Genomic DNA, 16,826 nt, shown 5'->3' with positions numbered 1-16,826 from the left:
ATGCGGTAGATCGTTTTGCAATTTGCCACATGGTTGCCAAATACATATTTTGTTATTTAAAATATTTTATCTTTTAAACCGTGCGTCTAAATTTCGAACCGTTTTTACCGCTGGATTCCTCGCGTCGAGGTCTTCAAAACTAGATCCCATGTTGATAGGTTTTGACAAACTTTTTTTCATAAAAAATCGGACAAAAAAACCGAATCGGGAGCATGGTTTTTTTCCCTTTCCAAAAGAGGCACGCCCGTGCCTCTCGCGAAATCACACCTATGCCTCTCGGGGAAGCAAAACCGTGACTCTCGTGAAAGGAAAAAAAACAGAAAATGTGTTTATTTTCGTTTCCGAGAGGCATGGCCGTGACTCTCGCGAAAGCATAACCGTGCCTCTCGCAGAAGCAAAACCATGACTTTCGCGAAAGAAAGAAAAAACAGAAAACGCGTATTTTTTTCTCTTTCTGAGAGGCACGGCTGTGACTCTCGCGAAAGCACAACCATGTCTCTTGCGGAAGCAAAACCGTGACTCTCGCGAAAGAAAACAAAATAGAAAACGTGTTTTGTTTTTCCTTTTCGAGAGGCACGGCCGTGACTCTCGCGAAAGCACAACCGTGCCTCTCGCGGAAGAAAAAAAACAAAAAACATGTCTTTTTTCCGTTTATGAAAGGCACGACCGCGACTCTCGCTAAAGCACAACCGTGCCTCTCGTGGAAAAAAAACCGTGACTTTCGCGAAAGAAAAAAAACATGTTTTTTCGCGCAAATGTTTTTTTTTCAAATTTTTTTGATCGAAAAGCTATGGAAGACCGGGGAAAACCAAAATGTCGAAAAAATCCAGAAAAAAACGTTTAAAAAGCCGAAAAACGTATGCGAAAAAATAAATAAAAAACAAAATCCGAAGGGACCGTCCAGAGCGCGACACATGACGAATGGTTGAGAGCGCGCCAAGTGACGCTGATCGTTGCGAGGCTCCCGAAGGAGCGCTCAGTTAACTAGTTGCTCCCAATCCTTCTCAATTCCTTCCCCATTTAATAAGTTGCTTTCTCTCAATTTTTTTCTTTTTAAGCCAAAAAAGAGAAAATGGTCATACTATGAAGCAAGCAATAGCCGTAAAAGAAATGAAATTAAGATTTTTTTAATTGAAATAAAAAAAGAACTTAACAAGGAAAGAGTGGGTTCGAGATGCTTTCAAAGCTGTCAATTGGACGAAGTCACTCTCATTTGTTGTCGGGTGACTTGTTTTCTCCAGCTCCAAAATCGGCCAAAGAAGAAGCCACTGGTGGATGAGCGCCCTAAGGCACCGGTTACAGGGCATTTGAAATTTAATTTAATTTTAGAATCGTTACAGGGCGTTTTCATACATGATGCTCACACCACCTTTGTAACGGGCTACCCCATACAGGGACATACTGCGTACTGCGCTTCATTTATCACAGAAGGTTATGGGAAGCTTCTAGAAGCTTCTGGCCAGTTTTTGGAAGATTCTAGAAGCTTTCGGTAGGTTTTTTGTTTTTCTTCCTGTTTTTTGTGCTCCTTGTCTTTTCTTTTCTTTTTCCTATTTCTTTTTTGTTTTACTTTTTCATTTTATATTTCATGAACATTTTCTTAAAATTCATGAACTTTTTCAATTACGTGATTTTTTTTGAATTCTTGAACTTTTTTCACTTCTCGGACTTTTCAAATTCATAAAAAAATCAAATTTGTATTTTTTTGAATTCATGAACTTCTTTTGGCTTCATGAACTTTTTAAATTATGGAAATTTTCCTGATTTTGTGAACTTTATCGAATTCGTGGACTTTTCTCAACTTCACAATCTTTTTCCAAATTCACAAACTTATCTCAACTTCGCGATTTTTTAATTCATATTTCTGTAAATTTCACTAAATTTGTGCGAACTTGTGTTTTTTTAGCAAAAAATAGAAAAACAATAGCTAGTTTTTCCCTCTAAACCAATAGCCAAGAACGAGTGGGAGTTGAAGCGTATGAGTCGATGAAAAACAAAACTGAGAAAACTCATGGAGCGACTGAGAGCTACATGGGCCAGCCTAGACGGGCACCGGCTTCTAATTTGGGTGCTATAAGCGCCGGTTAAGAGGTCTCGATTCATCAACCTTTTGCACCAAGCAGCGAATCGGGGTTGGTGTGGAGGTGTCTAACATGGGTGAGGGCTAGGGGCTCGAGCTGGCCTGCGGTTACAAGAGAGAGGTGACGGATAAGCAGCAGCGTAGGTCGGCGGCGGCGACGGAGGGACTGCGGCGGCGACGGATGTTGTCACGGAAGGAGCCACTAGTAGAATAAGAATAAGGGCCTTTAGTCCCGGTTCCTGAATCGGGATTAAAGGGTCGTTAATAAAGTCTCCCCCTTTATTCTCGGTTCTTACATCAACCGGAACTAAAGGCTCTTCATGTGGTCGCTGTCTGGAGGTTCACTTTTAGTCCCGGTTGGTTACCCCAACCGGGACTAAGGAATTTTATAAATTTTAAAAAAAATTATGAAAAAAATTTAAACTTTTTTTTGAATTTTTTTCCCAATTTTTAAATTTCTGAATTATTTTAACCTCTAATATTTAATCACCCTCAACACTGCTCAATTTAACCTCTAATATCTAATCACCCCTCATCATTCCAAATCATCTAACTTCCCGGACGGCCACCCATCCTCTCACTACTCCAGCCTGAGCACACTTAACTTTCGGGTTCTATTCCCCCTCGTTTCCTAACAATAGTAAGATGTCAATCGTATTAACCCTCAGGAGTTTAGCTTGAGCATGAAGTCACACGTTTCACTGTTTGAGTTTGAAACTATTATTCTAAAAAACAATAATTATTTAGTAACACTAATATTTTTTGAATAAGTAGTTTGACCATAGTTTGACCACAATTTGACCATAGTTTGACCATATTTGACCAAAATTCAAAAAAATTGAAATAATTATTTAGTAACACCAATATTCTTGAATAATTAATTAGTAACACTAATATTTCTTGAATAAGTAGTTTGACCATAGTTTGACCAGATTTGACCAAAATTCAAAAAAAAATGAAATAATTATTTAGTAACACTAATATTCTTGAATAATTATTTAGTAACACTAATATTCTTGAATAATTATTTAGTAACACTAATATTCTTGAATAATTATTTAGTAACACTAATATTTCTTGAATAAGTAGTTTGACCATAGTTTGACCAGATTTGACCAAAATTCAAAAAATTGAAATAATTCTTTAGTAACTCTAATATTCTTGAATAATTATTTAGTAACACTAATATTTTTTGAATAAGTAGTTTGACCATAGTTTGACCAGATTTAACCAAAATTTAAAAAAACTGAAATTTGAGCATATCTTTTTTTCCTTTTGGAATTTGAGAATTCTAAAAATTTGCAAACAGTGTCCCGAACCGGGACTAAAGGGCTCATTTGAACCGGGATATGCCTTTAGCGCACGAACCGGGACCAATGCTCACATTAGTCCCGGTTCGTGAATGAACCGGGACTATTGGGCTTATCTGGTCCGAACGAAAGCCCTGTTTTCTACTAGTGAGCAAGAGGACGATGTGAGTGAAGAGATAGGGAGAATAAGCACAATCCACTCTTCTTCCTTTTTATTGCGCCAAGCCCTCGGAGGAGTTGGCAGTGCCTACTCATCATTAACTACGGTGAACCTCATGGTTAGTTGGGGTGTATTTTGACTAGTTTTGATTTTCATGGTTATAAATTAAGTTGTGTGGTTAGTTTGTGGTTGAAATGAATACTTTTCTCAATCAATGATAAGGCATGAATGTTACTCACTAGTTTTCCTAAAGTATCCTAGCATAGTAAGACCAAATTTAGGGGAAATGAGAAGTACGAATCAGATTAATATAACAAACATCAAAGACAACAATCTAGTGCATACATAACATCTATTTGGAGGCACTAATGTATAAAAGGTACCTAGAGATTACATCATTGATGCCAAACATTTTTACAAACTAATATTAATCTTGAGCCCCTTGAAGGACTGAAGCTAAAAACTTGCAGTAGTATGGCACATAAAATTGACTTTGATGTCAGTGAATGAACCTTGGAATATTCAGAATTTGTGAGCCTTTTCCGATACTGATGGTATATGAGATATGAGAGGACCTTATCAGTAGTTTTCTCAACAATAATAACTATATATCTCTCTCCAAGTCAAAAGCAAGGATGTCATAATCGAAATACCATAACCTTTGATAATTAGTACGAAGCAATACATCCTTCCCAAATATATTGTTCATACTTAAATGATGCTTCACCACCCATGTGTCAAAGCCCTCCAGTTTCCAAATTCGCATCAAGGAACCATCCAATTCTCGTTGTGCATAACACAAGACCCCGGATGACTAGGAAAGACGTCCATTCACACAATCTAGCATCCGATATGGTACATTTAGAAATTCTGGAAGACGCAAGGTCCTATGGTGGAGAGCATGTGTGCATGTGGTAGGTGCATCAAGTGCGAGAATGTAATTATCCCATAAGTGCACCATATACAACACCCCATTTACGAAGAGTGAATTACCACAAATTATATCAGAAGTTTCCCAAAGACAACTAGACCATGTAGCATCTTCAGAGAAAAAGTACATTAACTTCAGTGTCACCAGACTTTGACTCTTCAAACTTGAAGACATAAAAGTGTTGAGACCATAATGGATCAAAGCATAACTTGAGATTAGTATAAAATAAGACATCTGATGTAGGTTCGGTATTTGGAAGTTTCATCCACTCTTGAGTTGCTGGATTGCACACAATGGTGTCAGAAATTTCTTTAGAGTGTGTACCGCCATAATAACAAAGAACTAGGCCATTGCTGCAATCCTTAAGCTCCATGGGATGATTGTAACATGGCACAAAGCTCAATGTTGTGTCAATATGCTTGTCACTTGAGGGGAGTCTGGCAAGATGGATGGGACTACCATGCTCAAAATTTTGGTATAAGACACCAACAGGAGTTCTTGGGAGCTTCTAGCGGTAGTGTGGATCGGATGAGAAGGAAAGCCAAGCCTTGCAAACACACTTGAAATAGGAACCAAAGACAATCTCCGACATAATGCGCCCTTACCCTCTACCTATCATTTTTACAGTAATTGCACTCTTTGTTTGACAATGTACTCTTGAATTTCTTCATTAAGTTCAGTCACAGTCAAGAACACCATGCCTATGTGAAAGTTTACATCTTTCATGTTCTCTTGCCTCCACCTTTTGAGTTTCACTTTCTTCTTCATGTTTTCCTTCCGTCGGCATCAATTACTTTCACTTCCTCTGCTGAATCACTATCTTCCAACTCTTGCAACTCATTTGAATCATAGTCATTGTCCTCTCCCATTTAGATTTTTTCTTTGTTTATGCCCAAATTTCTCATCTACACATTCTTCATAGAGATCATCATCATCTTTACCTACTTCATTGTTAGAGTCAACCCAGTCTGCATCCCATTCATTATCATCAATGTCATTGTCATTTTCATTGGGGATTCTTCTTCTACCACAAGTTTTCTCCTGGTTCTTCTCAACTCATGTCCAACACTTTGTGTCACTGGTGGAACACTGCTACTCCCTTCATTGTTATCGTCTGCGTGAGATTGGTTAAGTCCGACCTTTTGACCTTTAACCTTAAACCTAGGACTGCCCCTAATTCCAGTATTTAATCTAGGAGACTGAGGGCTTAGTGCAGGAGGCAAATCAGGTGTACCACTAACATTAATATCATCAATTACATTGTCAAATGTCATATCTTTGTGGTCCACAAACAACTGAAAATACTGAAATTTTGGAACAATGGTTGTCATGTGCAATGTGTCATTGTCACAATCCACAATCCGGAGTCCATCATCTAGATTCTTTCCAGGGAGCAACAAGTATAAAGTGATGTTTGATTGGTCACTATATCCTAAATTGTCGCTTGAAATTAGCGAGTCGGAGAGGAGACCATGTATCTACTTCACATCCATATCCATCGAACAAAGCAGCTTTGGCATCAACATATGACTTCGACTTGCCAAATCCACAAAATAATTCAGCATAGTTTATTTCTATGGAGAAATATTCCTCTTGTGGTCCTAGATTACAAGGGATTCGGTCATGGATTCGGTCTAAATCGGAGTAAGAGTAACAAAAGAGTAGCATCGAGGGTAAGGGTTACGGGCACTGACCATGGCATGGATGAGGATCTCCGGGTTGCCACAGCTATGGCACCATCTTAGTTGCGCCGCCATCAGAAAACCAGCTGCAATGACGACCTCTTCTCACCGGAGCAGCACCTCCGCCATCGATCGCCCCTGTTTTCGCTAGAGAGGTGGGGAAAAGAAAAGGATCGCAACCGAGAAGGCATTAGGGTTTGAGGGTTCTTTCACAAGAATGCACTACCAGTCGTTATCCCACACATGCCCTCCTATTGATGTGGCCAGGGTCAAAGCGCCACACAAGCCGGGCCACGGTGGTCAGATGAAATTAGGACCTCAGATGAATAACTCAAAGACAATTAGGACTCGGATGTGCATTTTGAAAGATTAGGACCCAACCAACACTTTGGTGAAAGAATTAGGACCGCACATGTATTTTACTCATGCAACAACTATCAATTAGTTACATTAAGCTAAGTTCATGCAACTATGCTACACAAATCGAAAACAACAAATCAAAATGGGCATGTACCCACCTCCACCTAGCACCGCACAACCACACACCATGGGCGCGCCCCAATCACTAGTACCTCTCAATCACATGTATTTTCTTGGCCTGTACCAACTAACACATCAATATAATTCTTGAGCCGTGTCTCATAGTAATACTCCCTCAATTCCACAATGTAGTGCGTATAGATTTTTTCAAAAGTCAAAATTTACAAACTTTGACCATATTTATAGAGAAAAATAGACAGCTGGATACATCATGAGCTATGTTTCATAATGTACATAGTTGGTATTTGAAATATACTCCCTCCGTCCTTTAAAGAGTGTACTTCTAACTTTATTGGAGGGTCAAACTATCTCAAAGTTTGACCGAGTTTGTGCAAAAATATATCAATGTTTTGTGAAATCAAATAGGTATATGATGAAAGTATATTTTATCACGAATCTAATGCTACTAATTTGATGGCATAAATGTTGATGTATTATTATATAAACACGGTCAAATATAAAAAAGTTTGACTTTCCAAAAAAGTTGGAGGTACACTCTTTAAAGGACGGAGGGAGTAGATAGTTTTCTATATAAACTTGGTCAAAATTTGCTAAGTTTGACTTTTGAAAAAAATAATCTATATACACTAGATTGTGAAACGAGGGAGTAGTTATTTCATTTTTTTCCACAACAATGATAAACCAATGCTTCTGCCATCACTACACACAACTTCCTTTTGATCCATCCTCATTCTCCTTTTTCTGTAGTAGTTCGACCGCCCACTCATCAAGATGGTTGGCCGAACTCTGGCCCCGGCCACCCTAACCACCGGTAGCCACTTTGGTATGTACCGGCGTGCACCCCTCCCGCAACACTCCTTCCCTCGAGCGTCGTGGATGACCTCGCGGGTTTCTCTCTCGACAACCTCCTCCTCAAGTGGCTCTTCGCCGCCTCCTCCCCGACCACCGATCCGCTCCGTCGTCGTCGTCCCAGATGTGGTTACAATTTTCTAGATATATGATTGTTACAATTTTTTCCCACACCCCCGTACACTTTTTTTCAAAGATATTGCAAAGTTTAAACAAATGCCCACACAACACAAAAATAGGACAACGCAAAAACTAATCTCTATTTTCTTGCAAAAAAAGTTCAAAACATGTTAAATTAACACAAGCGACACGAAAACCAAGTGTTAACACATACGAGCACAACACATACAACAATTAAGAAACATTTGTAAAATAAACATAACCCCTTTGCGGCACAACTGTACAAGTCTAGAGTCATTTTCAACATCTCATTCATGTGTAGTCAGCAAAGAATAAAAGATCCCACACACACAAAATCGGCTAGTTTCATGTCCAACCAACTGAAGGATCAAAGTCTCAAATATGTTGACTATAGGGGTGTTGAATATGCAATGATAGATTTTGAAAATATCTTGAGTTTATGGAAGTGTGGAATTATAAGTTCACTACATGAAACTATATGGATCAAAATATGAGACAAGGCAATTCTAGCAAGAAAACAAGTTAAAAGAAGCTAGATTTATAAAGTGCATAAAATGGAGAGGATACATCGAAATGGGAGTGCGTGAAGACAATATGATTTTTATCTAAACTTTGACTCCCTAGGGGTTCTAATCTCCGCTAAAGAGGCTTGGTACACCAAGTCACCAACAAGCACAAAGGTATAGCCTTATTCTTCTTGAGCTTAGGCCATAAATTCCAAGCTGAACCACTAAGGGTAGATCTTACAACAATCTCAGACTTAATCGGCAACCTAGAAGGAGACTCCAACTACCAAGGAATCCCCACAGCTCCAAAAGTAACAAGCTCAATAAGACCACGAAGGGGGTGTCAAGTTTTGCCTAGTGGAACACATATCTAGGTGTCCTATTTTGTTTTTTCTCTTTTTGATGAAACTTTGGGGCTCTATGGAGACAAACTCAACAATTCGATAATGGTGGAGCTTCTTCATATCTAGACATCACCATCACCTTGGGAAGAATTAGGGTTATTTATGTTAGTAGGTAGGATGTTCAACTGGGGATTCGATCATTGTTAGCAGGTAGGATGTTCAACATACGCTGAATTCAATTTTTTCTACGACTATGTTGCCTTACTGTTGTGGTGATTTATATTTCTATCCAGGTTTTGTCCTCCTAATGATTTCAAGCTAGCATTGCTTACATAAAGCTAGGGTCTACTAAGGCAAGATCCAGCCGAGCTGAGGACACAAGTTCGTTGGGCTGTATGTGACTACCGGTTCAGTTATGCTTTATTTACTATGGTTTGACATCCATTAGCATGTCTTTGTAGCAGGATGCTCTCTTTCTTTCCCAAAAACTCCAAAAGAGATTTCTGGGTATGGTATGGCATAAACAACTAGCATTATGTGTGTGAATAGAAGTAATCTTTACTTCTTTTCCTCCCTCTTTGAACGAGGATAGCGAGCGGAGCAGATTGCTGACATCAGGATCTATGACGGATCCGTCAAAGATCGATGGGACGCAACCCGAAATGGAGATAGCCAGCAATGTGGTCAACTACTTGCTCGTTGTGGTGCTCCTCGCCTTTCGTGGTCGCGCTGTGCACCAAGTTCTTCACCACCTAGTGAGTTGATCCCCTCTACTCCGCCGAGTTACATTTCTGGTCGACAATTTGGCTCAGCACGTGGCTTGCTAAGCAATTCACACAAATTTCTCAGGCAACCATGTCATGTCCATCATGGTCGTCCACTTAACCCTCTCCATGTTATAAATAAATCTCTTTCTCCCCTTTCCTCGTGCTGATTTTTCATTGTGATTTTGCTATGATTGTCTAGCTCAAGAATCACGAGGTTGTTCATCTCCAACGGAACACAACTTGTTTTTCATACATGTTACTTGATGTTTAGCTACGTTGAAACTACAACCGCAAGGCACTGCATTTCAGATCGATGACGCTTTATTCATTGGTTTGGTTGCCAGTTTTGAGCCACTTAGGGCCCGTTCGGAAGCTCTCTAGCTTCCCAACGGGGCCAGCTTCTCGAAGGATCAGCGCTAGCCAACTTCCCAGGGGAGCCAGGAGCGTTCGACATCACAGGAGAGGAGATGCGCTAGCCGTTGTGGTCGGGCCCACCAGCTTGGGCTTTGTTCACAGAGGAAAACGGTTCGGCCGACACTTCGGGGTGGCAGCCGGATGTAATTTGAAGGAACTTCTACTTTTGGATTTCGCGAAGCAACACTTCCCTTGCTCCACCGATTTGCACTACGTGCCTCCTCCACATCTGAAGCTGGCTCCATGGAGCCGAGGTGTTCGGCCAGCTCCTGGCCCGCTTCTGGAGAAGCGTGGAGGTGGAGCACTTCCGAATGGGCCCTTAGTTTACGGGTTGCAATTGCCATCACCGTTGTTGAATCCGGATGGCTAGATTTTTATTTGTGTTTGTGTCATAGGTTGCAAAGAATCTTGTAGCTGCGGCGACGATGACACCTTCAGTTCCGCCTTTCAGGGCACCTGCTGCAAATACACCTTTTGGATCATGTATGTATCATATGGTTGCTTGTTTCTTCAGCACGCACATGAACTACAACCTTAATCATGCCCAACAGCCTGTTTTGTGATTAGAGTCCTCCCATCTGGGTGTCGCGTCTTCCTCGAACCTTCTTGTGTGGTGTCAGAGAGACATACGAAGAGGTCGAGCAGTCTGTGCCTACGTACTCTTCCCTCGATGTGTCGAGCTGAGGATACAGACGAGGAGGCCATGACAATCTGTTGCATCTTCATCGTCGTCCTCACTCCTCGGCACGCGACGCGTAGAGACGGACAAGGAGGCCAAGAGTTGGAAGTGTGTCACACTGTAGTGCTTTGTTTGATGGGGAACTATGTTTGTGGTGCTTTGTCTTACAGGGAGCTACGTTTGAATGTTAGCATATTTTGTTTAGGTATTGACGATTCCATGATAAATTTCTACTCAGTACCAAATGAATAAATTGTCGCTCAACTAGAGTAAAATGCATGGGCAGTCCTAACTCTTTCACCAAAGTGTCGATTGGACCCTAATTCTTTCAAAATGCACATGTGAGTCCTAATTCTTTTTAAGTGATTCATCTGACATCCTAAATCCGTCTGAACAATCTAACAACCATGCTTGGCGCTTTGACCCTGGATTGTATTCTGGTGTTTGTTTCGGATAGCATTCCTAGCCACGTTTAATTAGTAAAACAACAGTATTGATCCTAGGAGGAACACATCAATATAATCTTAACGCGTATCTCAACGTAATAGTTATTCCATTTTTTTCACAACAATGATAAACCACCGCTTCTGCCATCAGTGCGCACAACTTCTTTCAGTCCATTCTCTTCATTGTCCTTTTCAATAGTACTTTCGCCGCCCGATCATCAAGATGGGACTCCGGTGAGGGGGGAAGGTGTTGGGCTCGGATAGACAGGCTCAATACCGGCGTAGTTGGCGAGAGAAACAGAAACCCTAACGTAAGGGGAAAAACTATCTGCCGATGTGCTAGCTAGCTGGAGAGTGATATATATGGAGGCCGGGTTAATCATGCCTACCTTGCTCGAGCCGCACAGAACAAAGCAACCAACACACGGAGTCAAACAAAAAAGCTCTCATGCATGGTGCACACCGCGCCTAGCCACCCCGAGACGCAGTCCAACGCACTGTTGGAGGCTAGCGTGTTGGTGACATGAAATCAAATGCTCGATGTTAGCATATGTTGATGAGTGGAGAGCGGTCCATGGAGACAAGGTAAAGCTGAGCAAGGCAGAGATCAAACAGAAATGGGAACTCCCAGAAGAGGGCTGGGTGAAGACCAACTCTGACAGGGCTATTGCCAAGTATGGAGGCAAGGGAGGAGGGGGGTGTTGTGTTGTGAGATCACATGGGCTCGCTTCAGGGCGGCCTGTCATTGCTTCGATGGGATCATTGATCCAGAGGTGGTGAAGCTCAAGGCATGCAAAAGGGTGATATAGGTGGCGTCGGAACTCAACATGGAGAAGCTGCACTTGGAGCTAGATAATGTTTTGGTGGTCAAAATGACCAACGAGCCGGTAAAGAATCTTTCTGCTTGCGGGCATTGCATTGAGGAGATCAAGGAGATGCTCAAAGCTTTCCAAGAGGTAAAGGTGTCATTGGTGAGACTTAGTGTGAATGGTGTTGCAGATAAAGTTAGCTATGTTTGGTTTGAGACTTTGAGTGAAGAACTTGGTAAGGTTTGGTTTTATGTTCCTCTAGATTGCATTCTGGAGTTTGTTTCGGATGGCATTCCTTGTCACGTTTAATTAACAAAGCGGCAGTATTGATCCTAAGAAGAATACATTAATATAATCTTGACCCATATCTCAACGTAATAGTTATTTCATTTTTTTCACAATAATGATAAACCACCTGTTCTGCTATCACTACGCACAACTTTTTTTCTGTCCATCTTCTTGATTGTCCTTTTCAATAGTACTTTCGCCACCCGCTCATCGAGACAGGACTCCGGTGGCGAAAGAAGGTGTTTGGAATCAGATAAACAGGCTCAACACCGGCATCGCCGCCAAGAGAAGGAAGAACCCTAACGTAAAGGTGAAACAAGTATCTGCCGCCGTGCTAGCTAGCTGCAGAGTGATATATACGAAGACCGGGTTAATCGTGCCTCCTCTGCTCGAGCCGCACAAAACAGAGCAACCAACACACGGAGTCAAACAAAAAGCTCTTGTGCACGGTGCACACCTCGCCTAAGTGATCCTGAGACACAGTCCAACGCACTGTTGGAGGCTAGCGTGTTGACGACCGACCGTCCGTTGGCGAGTGAAGCTATTTGCTGCCCTGCTAGAGCATCTACAGCCGGACTTTACAAATCCGGCCCTTTAAACGCTCGCGGATATGACCGGGCACGTCGGCGGACAGTAACCAGTTATGCCTTAAATTAGCCATTATGCATCCGCCTTTCATATTTCAACCTATAAATTCATGTGAAGCATGTAAAAAAATCCTACATACTACTACTACTACCCTAGCTACTCTTCATCGTTGGAGATGTCCACAACGATGGTCCCGGGCGCTGGCTCATCCTCCTACTCCACCTCATCCATGTAGATGAGCATATCCGCCTCCTCCGCGACCTGCTGCGCCTCCATCTCCTGCCGGCGATGACGTCTAGCCTCTGCAGCAGACTCCAACCAGAGGGAATCGAGGATGGCCTGCTCCTCCTCCTGCAGATCCGCGTCGCCAGCTCCCAGCTCCCCCACATCTTCCTCCTTCGGCTCCTTCTCTTCCTCCAACTCCTCTTTCGAATCCACTGCTTCTAGAGGTAGCCCCGCGGCGATCCGGGCTTCGTGCCTAGCTCGGATCTGCTCAAGGAGCTCAAGCCGGCGCTCTGGCGTTAGAAATGGCTCGTTCCCCAACGGCGTGGGGGCATGGCTACTAGACAGACAGGTGGAGTGAAAAGTGACAGCAGCACATGGATAGATGGTAGGGTTTCGATGCGGCCGATCGACTTAAGTAGTCAGGCTAGTCACTATGCAACCCGCCGGAGCTACGCCACCGATCGAACGAAGGAAACAAGTTTCAAACCGCCAGGGCGCCCCATCCGCCTCATTGTTTGAGACCCGTTTGGATAAAAAATCATGAACGGTCAATGATCTAGCGGCTGCCCGAGGGTTTAAGGCCGGTTTGGACGCGACGCCTGGCTGTAGAATATGGAGAGACCAAACTGCATGATTCGTCGGTTACGATGCGCAGTGAACAGTGGACGCGTCGTCATTACAAAATCACCTCAAATACTAGTAGAAAGCCTACGCAAATCCCAAACAAATTAACGGAGCTCGCAGGTTCACGCACAGCACAGGCAATTCATTCCACCACGCTGGTACACGATTAGAGAGAGGTCCATCAATGTCACAAATTACATACCCACTACTACTACATAGTAGACGAGAGGACGATGCCGAATCAACGCGACAGGATTGATCTGAGCTTCTGGTCTACTCCGATGGACGACTAGAGCTTGAGCGGCATGATCTTGACCTGGTCGAGCACGGGGCCGCAGAGCGAGACGCCGTCGGTGACCTTGGTGTGGTAGTAGGAGCTGTAGAAGGTGACCCTGGTGCGGACTCCGGCGGCCACGAACCTGAGGCTCGCCGCCTTGAACCCGCCCTTGCCCGTGGACTGGAACGGCACCTTCTGCGTGACGTTGGCGGCGAAGGCCTCCACGAGCATGGAGCCGTGGCAGCCGTTCTTGGCGTCGCCGACGACGTAGGAGAGGTTGTAGGCGCGGTTGGGCACGGTGCGGATGACCTGCGCGATGGCGCTCTCCCGCCCCGCCACCAGCTCCACCGCGTACTGCCCCGCCGGCACCGAGAAGTGGGCGGCGTCGATGTACCGCACCGCCTTGAGCGACTCGATGATCCAGCCCGGCAGCGGCGACGTCACGTCCTTCTGCTTCGGCGGCAGCAGCACGCCAACGCTCGAGTTCTTGAACACCTGCGGCCCGATCTCGAAGCCGTCGTTCTTGATCAGGTTATCTGCAACAGCCACGTACATCAATGGCATCGTCAAGCAACCGCGTACATCAGATGGAGCAGAACATTTTCGTGGAGGCGAAACGACCGAACTCGGACGGATCTGACCTTTGGTGGGGTAGGGCGTGGGGAGCTCCTTGATGGCGACGGCGTCGATGAGCGGGCCGCACGCGGCGTCCTCCTGCACGCCGGGGTTGCTGAAGGTGACCTCCGCGACAGGGGAGGAGGCGCGGAAGCCCCAGGCCCAGGTGTCGGCGGTGTCGGCGCTGTAGAGGGTGCGGACGGCGACGTCGGCGGGGGCGGAGAGCGACGGGGAGACGGCGATGCGCAGGGCCTCGTCCTGCGCGCAGGTGCGGGTGGCGGCGAAGGTGAGCGCGTAGAGCGAGCCGGGGCGCACGGACACGTTCTGCGACGCCGACGCGTGGCTGCCGAGGCGGAGCGCGTGCACGCCGTGCGGCACCGCGAAGAACATGCCGCCCGGCTGCGGCCCCGCCGACACGTACTCGACGTGGCCCCGCAGCGTCCACCCCGGCAGCGAGTGGCGGCCCACGATGAGGGTCTTGTTCACCTTCCTCGGCGCCATCTCGAAGTTGCCGTTCATCAGCAGACCTGCATCACCCAAAATAAATTACTACTAGCGCCTCTTTTCGCGCGTGCACTAGACTGGAGATAACCTGAAACGAAATGTCCCCGAGATGTCCCTGCATTTTGCTACTTCCTCCGTTCTGAATTACTTGTCTTGAATTTGTCATTTTAATGCTAGATATCTCCGTATCTAGATAAATCTAAAACAAATAATTCGGAACAGAGGGAGTACTTCCCAGATAAAGAAAAAAAACATGGCCAACTTTTGTCCCTGATCTTGCAATAGATCCACACAATCTGGGGAAGAATCCAAAAATGCTAAGCCTCGTATGCAAACGGGATGATGCAGTACTACATTCTCCTATGGCTTGCAATAAGTATCTGTTCTAATCTTGCAAGAATGCAGCATAGAAGGGACAAAGACAAAAATGGAGCGGCAGTAACTCAGTCCATTATCTCATTTTCTTCTATGTAAACGCTGTAGCAGTGTTGTACCGAAGGTGCATTTGCAAGAACAAGAAGAACAGATCCAGAGATAAGGGTGGCAAGAAAGACAGGACTGAGAGAGAAAATGGTGCGAGGAGACCGGTGCAAGGAGTGCCATTACCTTCAGCGTCCTGAGCTTGAGGAGATGCATGGGCCGGGGCAGGGGCGGTGACGGGGGCAGGAGCACGGGCAGGGGCCGGAGGGGGAGCGGTGACGGCGAGCGTGGCGACGGCGGAGGAGGCGGAGACGGTGAGCAGCGCCAGCAGCAGGGCACCCCATGGGAGCTCCATTGCGAGCTTAGCTGAAAGAGATGAGGTCTCACTTTTTCTTTCGCTTTGGCTTCTTGCAGTGCAGGGTTGCAGGGGAAGAGGACTGCCCCTGCCCCCTGGCTTTTGTGGAAGAGATAGTGAGGAAAGTGCACAGAGAACCTCGATACTGTTGGAAATTACAGATCCACCCCGAATGCATAAACGTCGTCAGAATGTAATGAATTGTTGCTTATAATTCAATTAACCAATATTCATTGTACACGTTCAGGAATGAAACAGAACAATACAAGGAGAAGTGCTGCTGGAGTTTGCTCGAATGTACACGCACTTGTCCAAAAAACCTTGGAAAGAAGGGTGCGTTTTGGAATCTTAAGAAGTATGATGGCAACAATGTGATGAACCACGACTTTCATTGACTATAATTTGACAGTCTCTACTGAAGCGCAGGAATCAGAATGAATGTACTGCCCCCGCACTAATGATTCCCGCTTCTTTTTTTACTAGCTTCCCGCGCATTGCTTGCCTCTGCCGTGTGTGTACTGCAGACGACAGGCGGCACCAGTCTACTGCTCACAGCACTGTCCTTGAAATTAAAATCTCCGGCGTAAATGGCCGAAATCAACCACACTAGGAGCCACCGCCAGCAGTACTACAAGACTATTGAGCTCAACAGTACTAGCTGCCAGCTACCAGCTCAACAGCACACACGGTGACTGTAGCATCAGTAACACGACTTGAGAGAGTAATTTTCTTCAGAGGACACTTTGTGCTTGACAAGGCAGCTCAGATGGCATGCACTGTCATGTTACTACGTAGGATCATCTGAAAGTAAAGCCGGTGTACTAGTACTCGGTTGCGAAATGATACGATGTGGTGGGTTGATTGAAACTGCACTGACATGGCGGTTTGGCGCCACCATCACGTCAAGCCCTTGCATGCATCGCACGCTCTGGTGCCCGATGCTGCTAACCGCCGACCCGACCCGATCCGATCCGGTCATCATGCGCGAGAGATAACTACGGGTGAGCTCGCCCGCCGGCAGCCACGGACGGCGACGTCGAACGCATCGGGTGATGAGGTGACGACGAGGCGCGACTACTCGAGTGGCACGCGGCGCATTGGATGCTCTGCGTCCGGCCGGGTCTCGAGGGGCACGGCATGCAGTGGAGCCGGCCGGGAGGGGCATCGGGAAGACGGAAAGGACGACGGCCATGTCTCTCTCTCCTCCATGATATCGGGCTCTGCACGCTCTGCGCTGACGCTGCATCCTGCATGCAGCGGGTGGGCAGGAGCACGCGGGCCGTGATGGCCTCATGTGGCCCTGCCTGCCCCTCT

At 45.2% G+C, this 16,826-nt stretch overlaps 1 protein-coding gene across 1 annotated transcript; it reads right to left on the bottom strand.

Moving 5' to 3' along the window:
- Nucleotides 1-13,462: 13,462 nt before the first annotated feature.
- Nucleotides 13,463-15,594, bottom strand: LOC125511067. The gene is made up of 3 exons (XM_048676347.1): nucleotides 15,344-15,594; nucleotides 14,260-14,760; nucleotides 13,463-14,154 (listed from the first exon to the last, which is right to left on the bottom strand). Exons 1-3 carry the CDS (start codon nucleotides 15,510-15,512, stop codon nucleotides 13,631-13,633), a joined length of 1,194 nt encoding a protein of 397 aa, XP_048532304.1. The 5' UTR covers nucleotides 15,513-15,594; the 3' UTR covers nucleotides 13,463-13,630.
- Nucleotides 15,595-16,826: the final 1,232 nt, after the last annotated feature.

This window comes from Triticum urartu, chromosome 5 (genome assembly GCF_003073215.2).
Source record: "Triticum urartu cultivar G1812 chromosome 5, Tu2.1, whole genome shotgun sequence".
NCBI lineage: Eukaryota > Viridiplantae > Streptophyta > Magnoliopsida > Poales > Poaceae > Triticum > Triticum urartu.
Note: the sequence above shows the minus strand (reverse complement) of the source record. Positions and strands in the feature narration are given on the sequence as shown.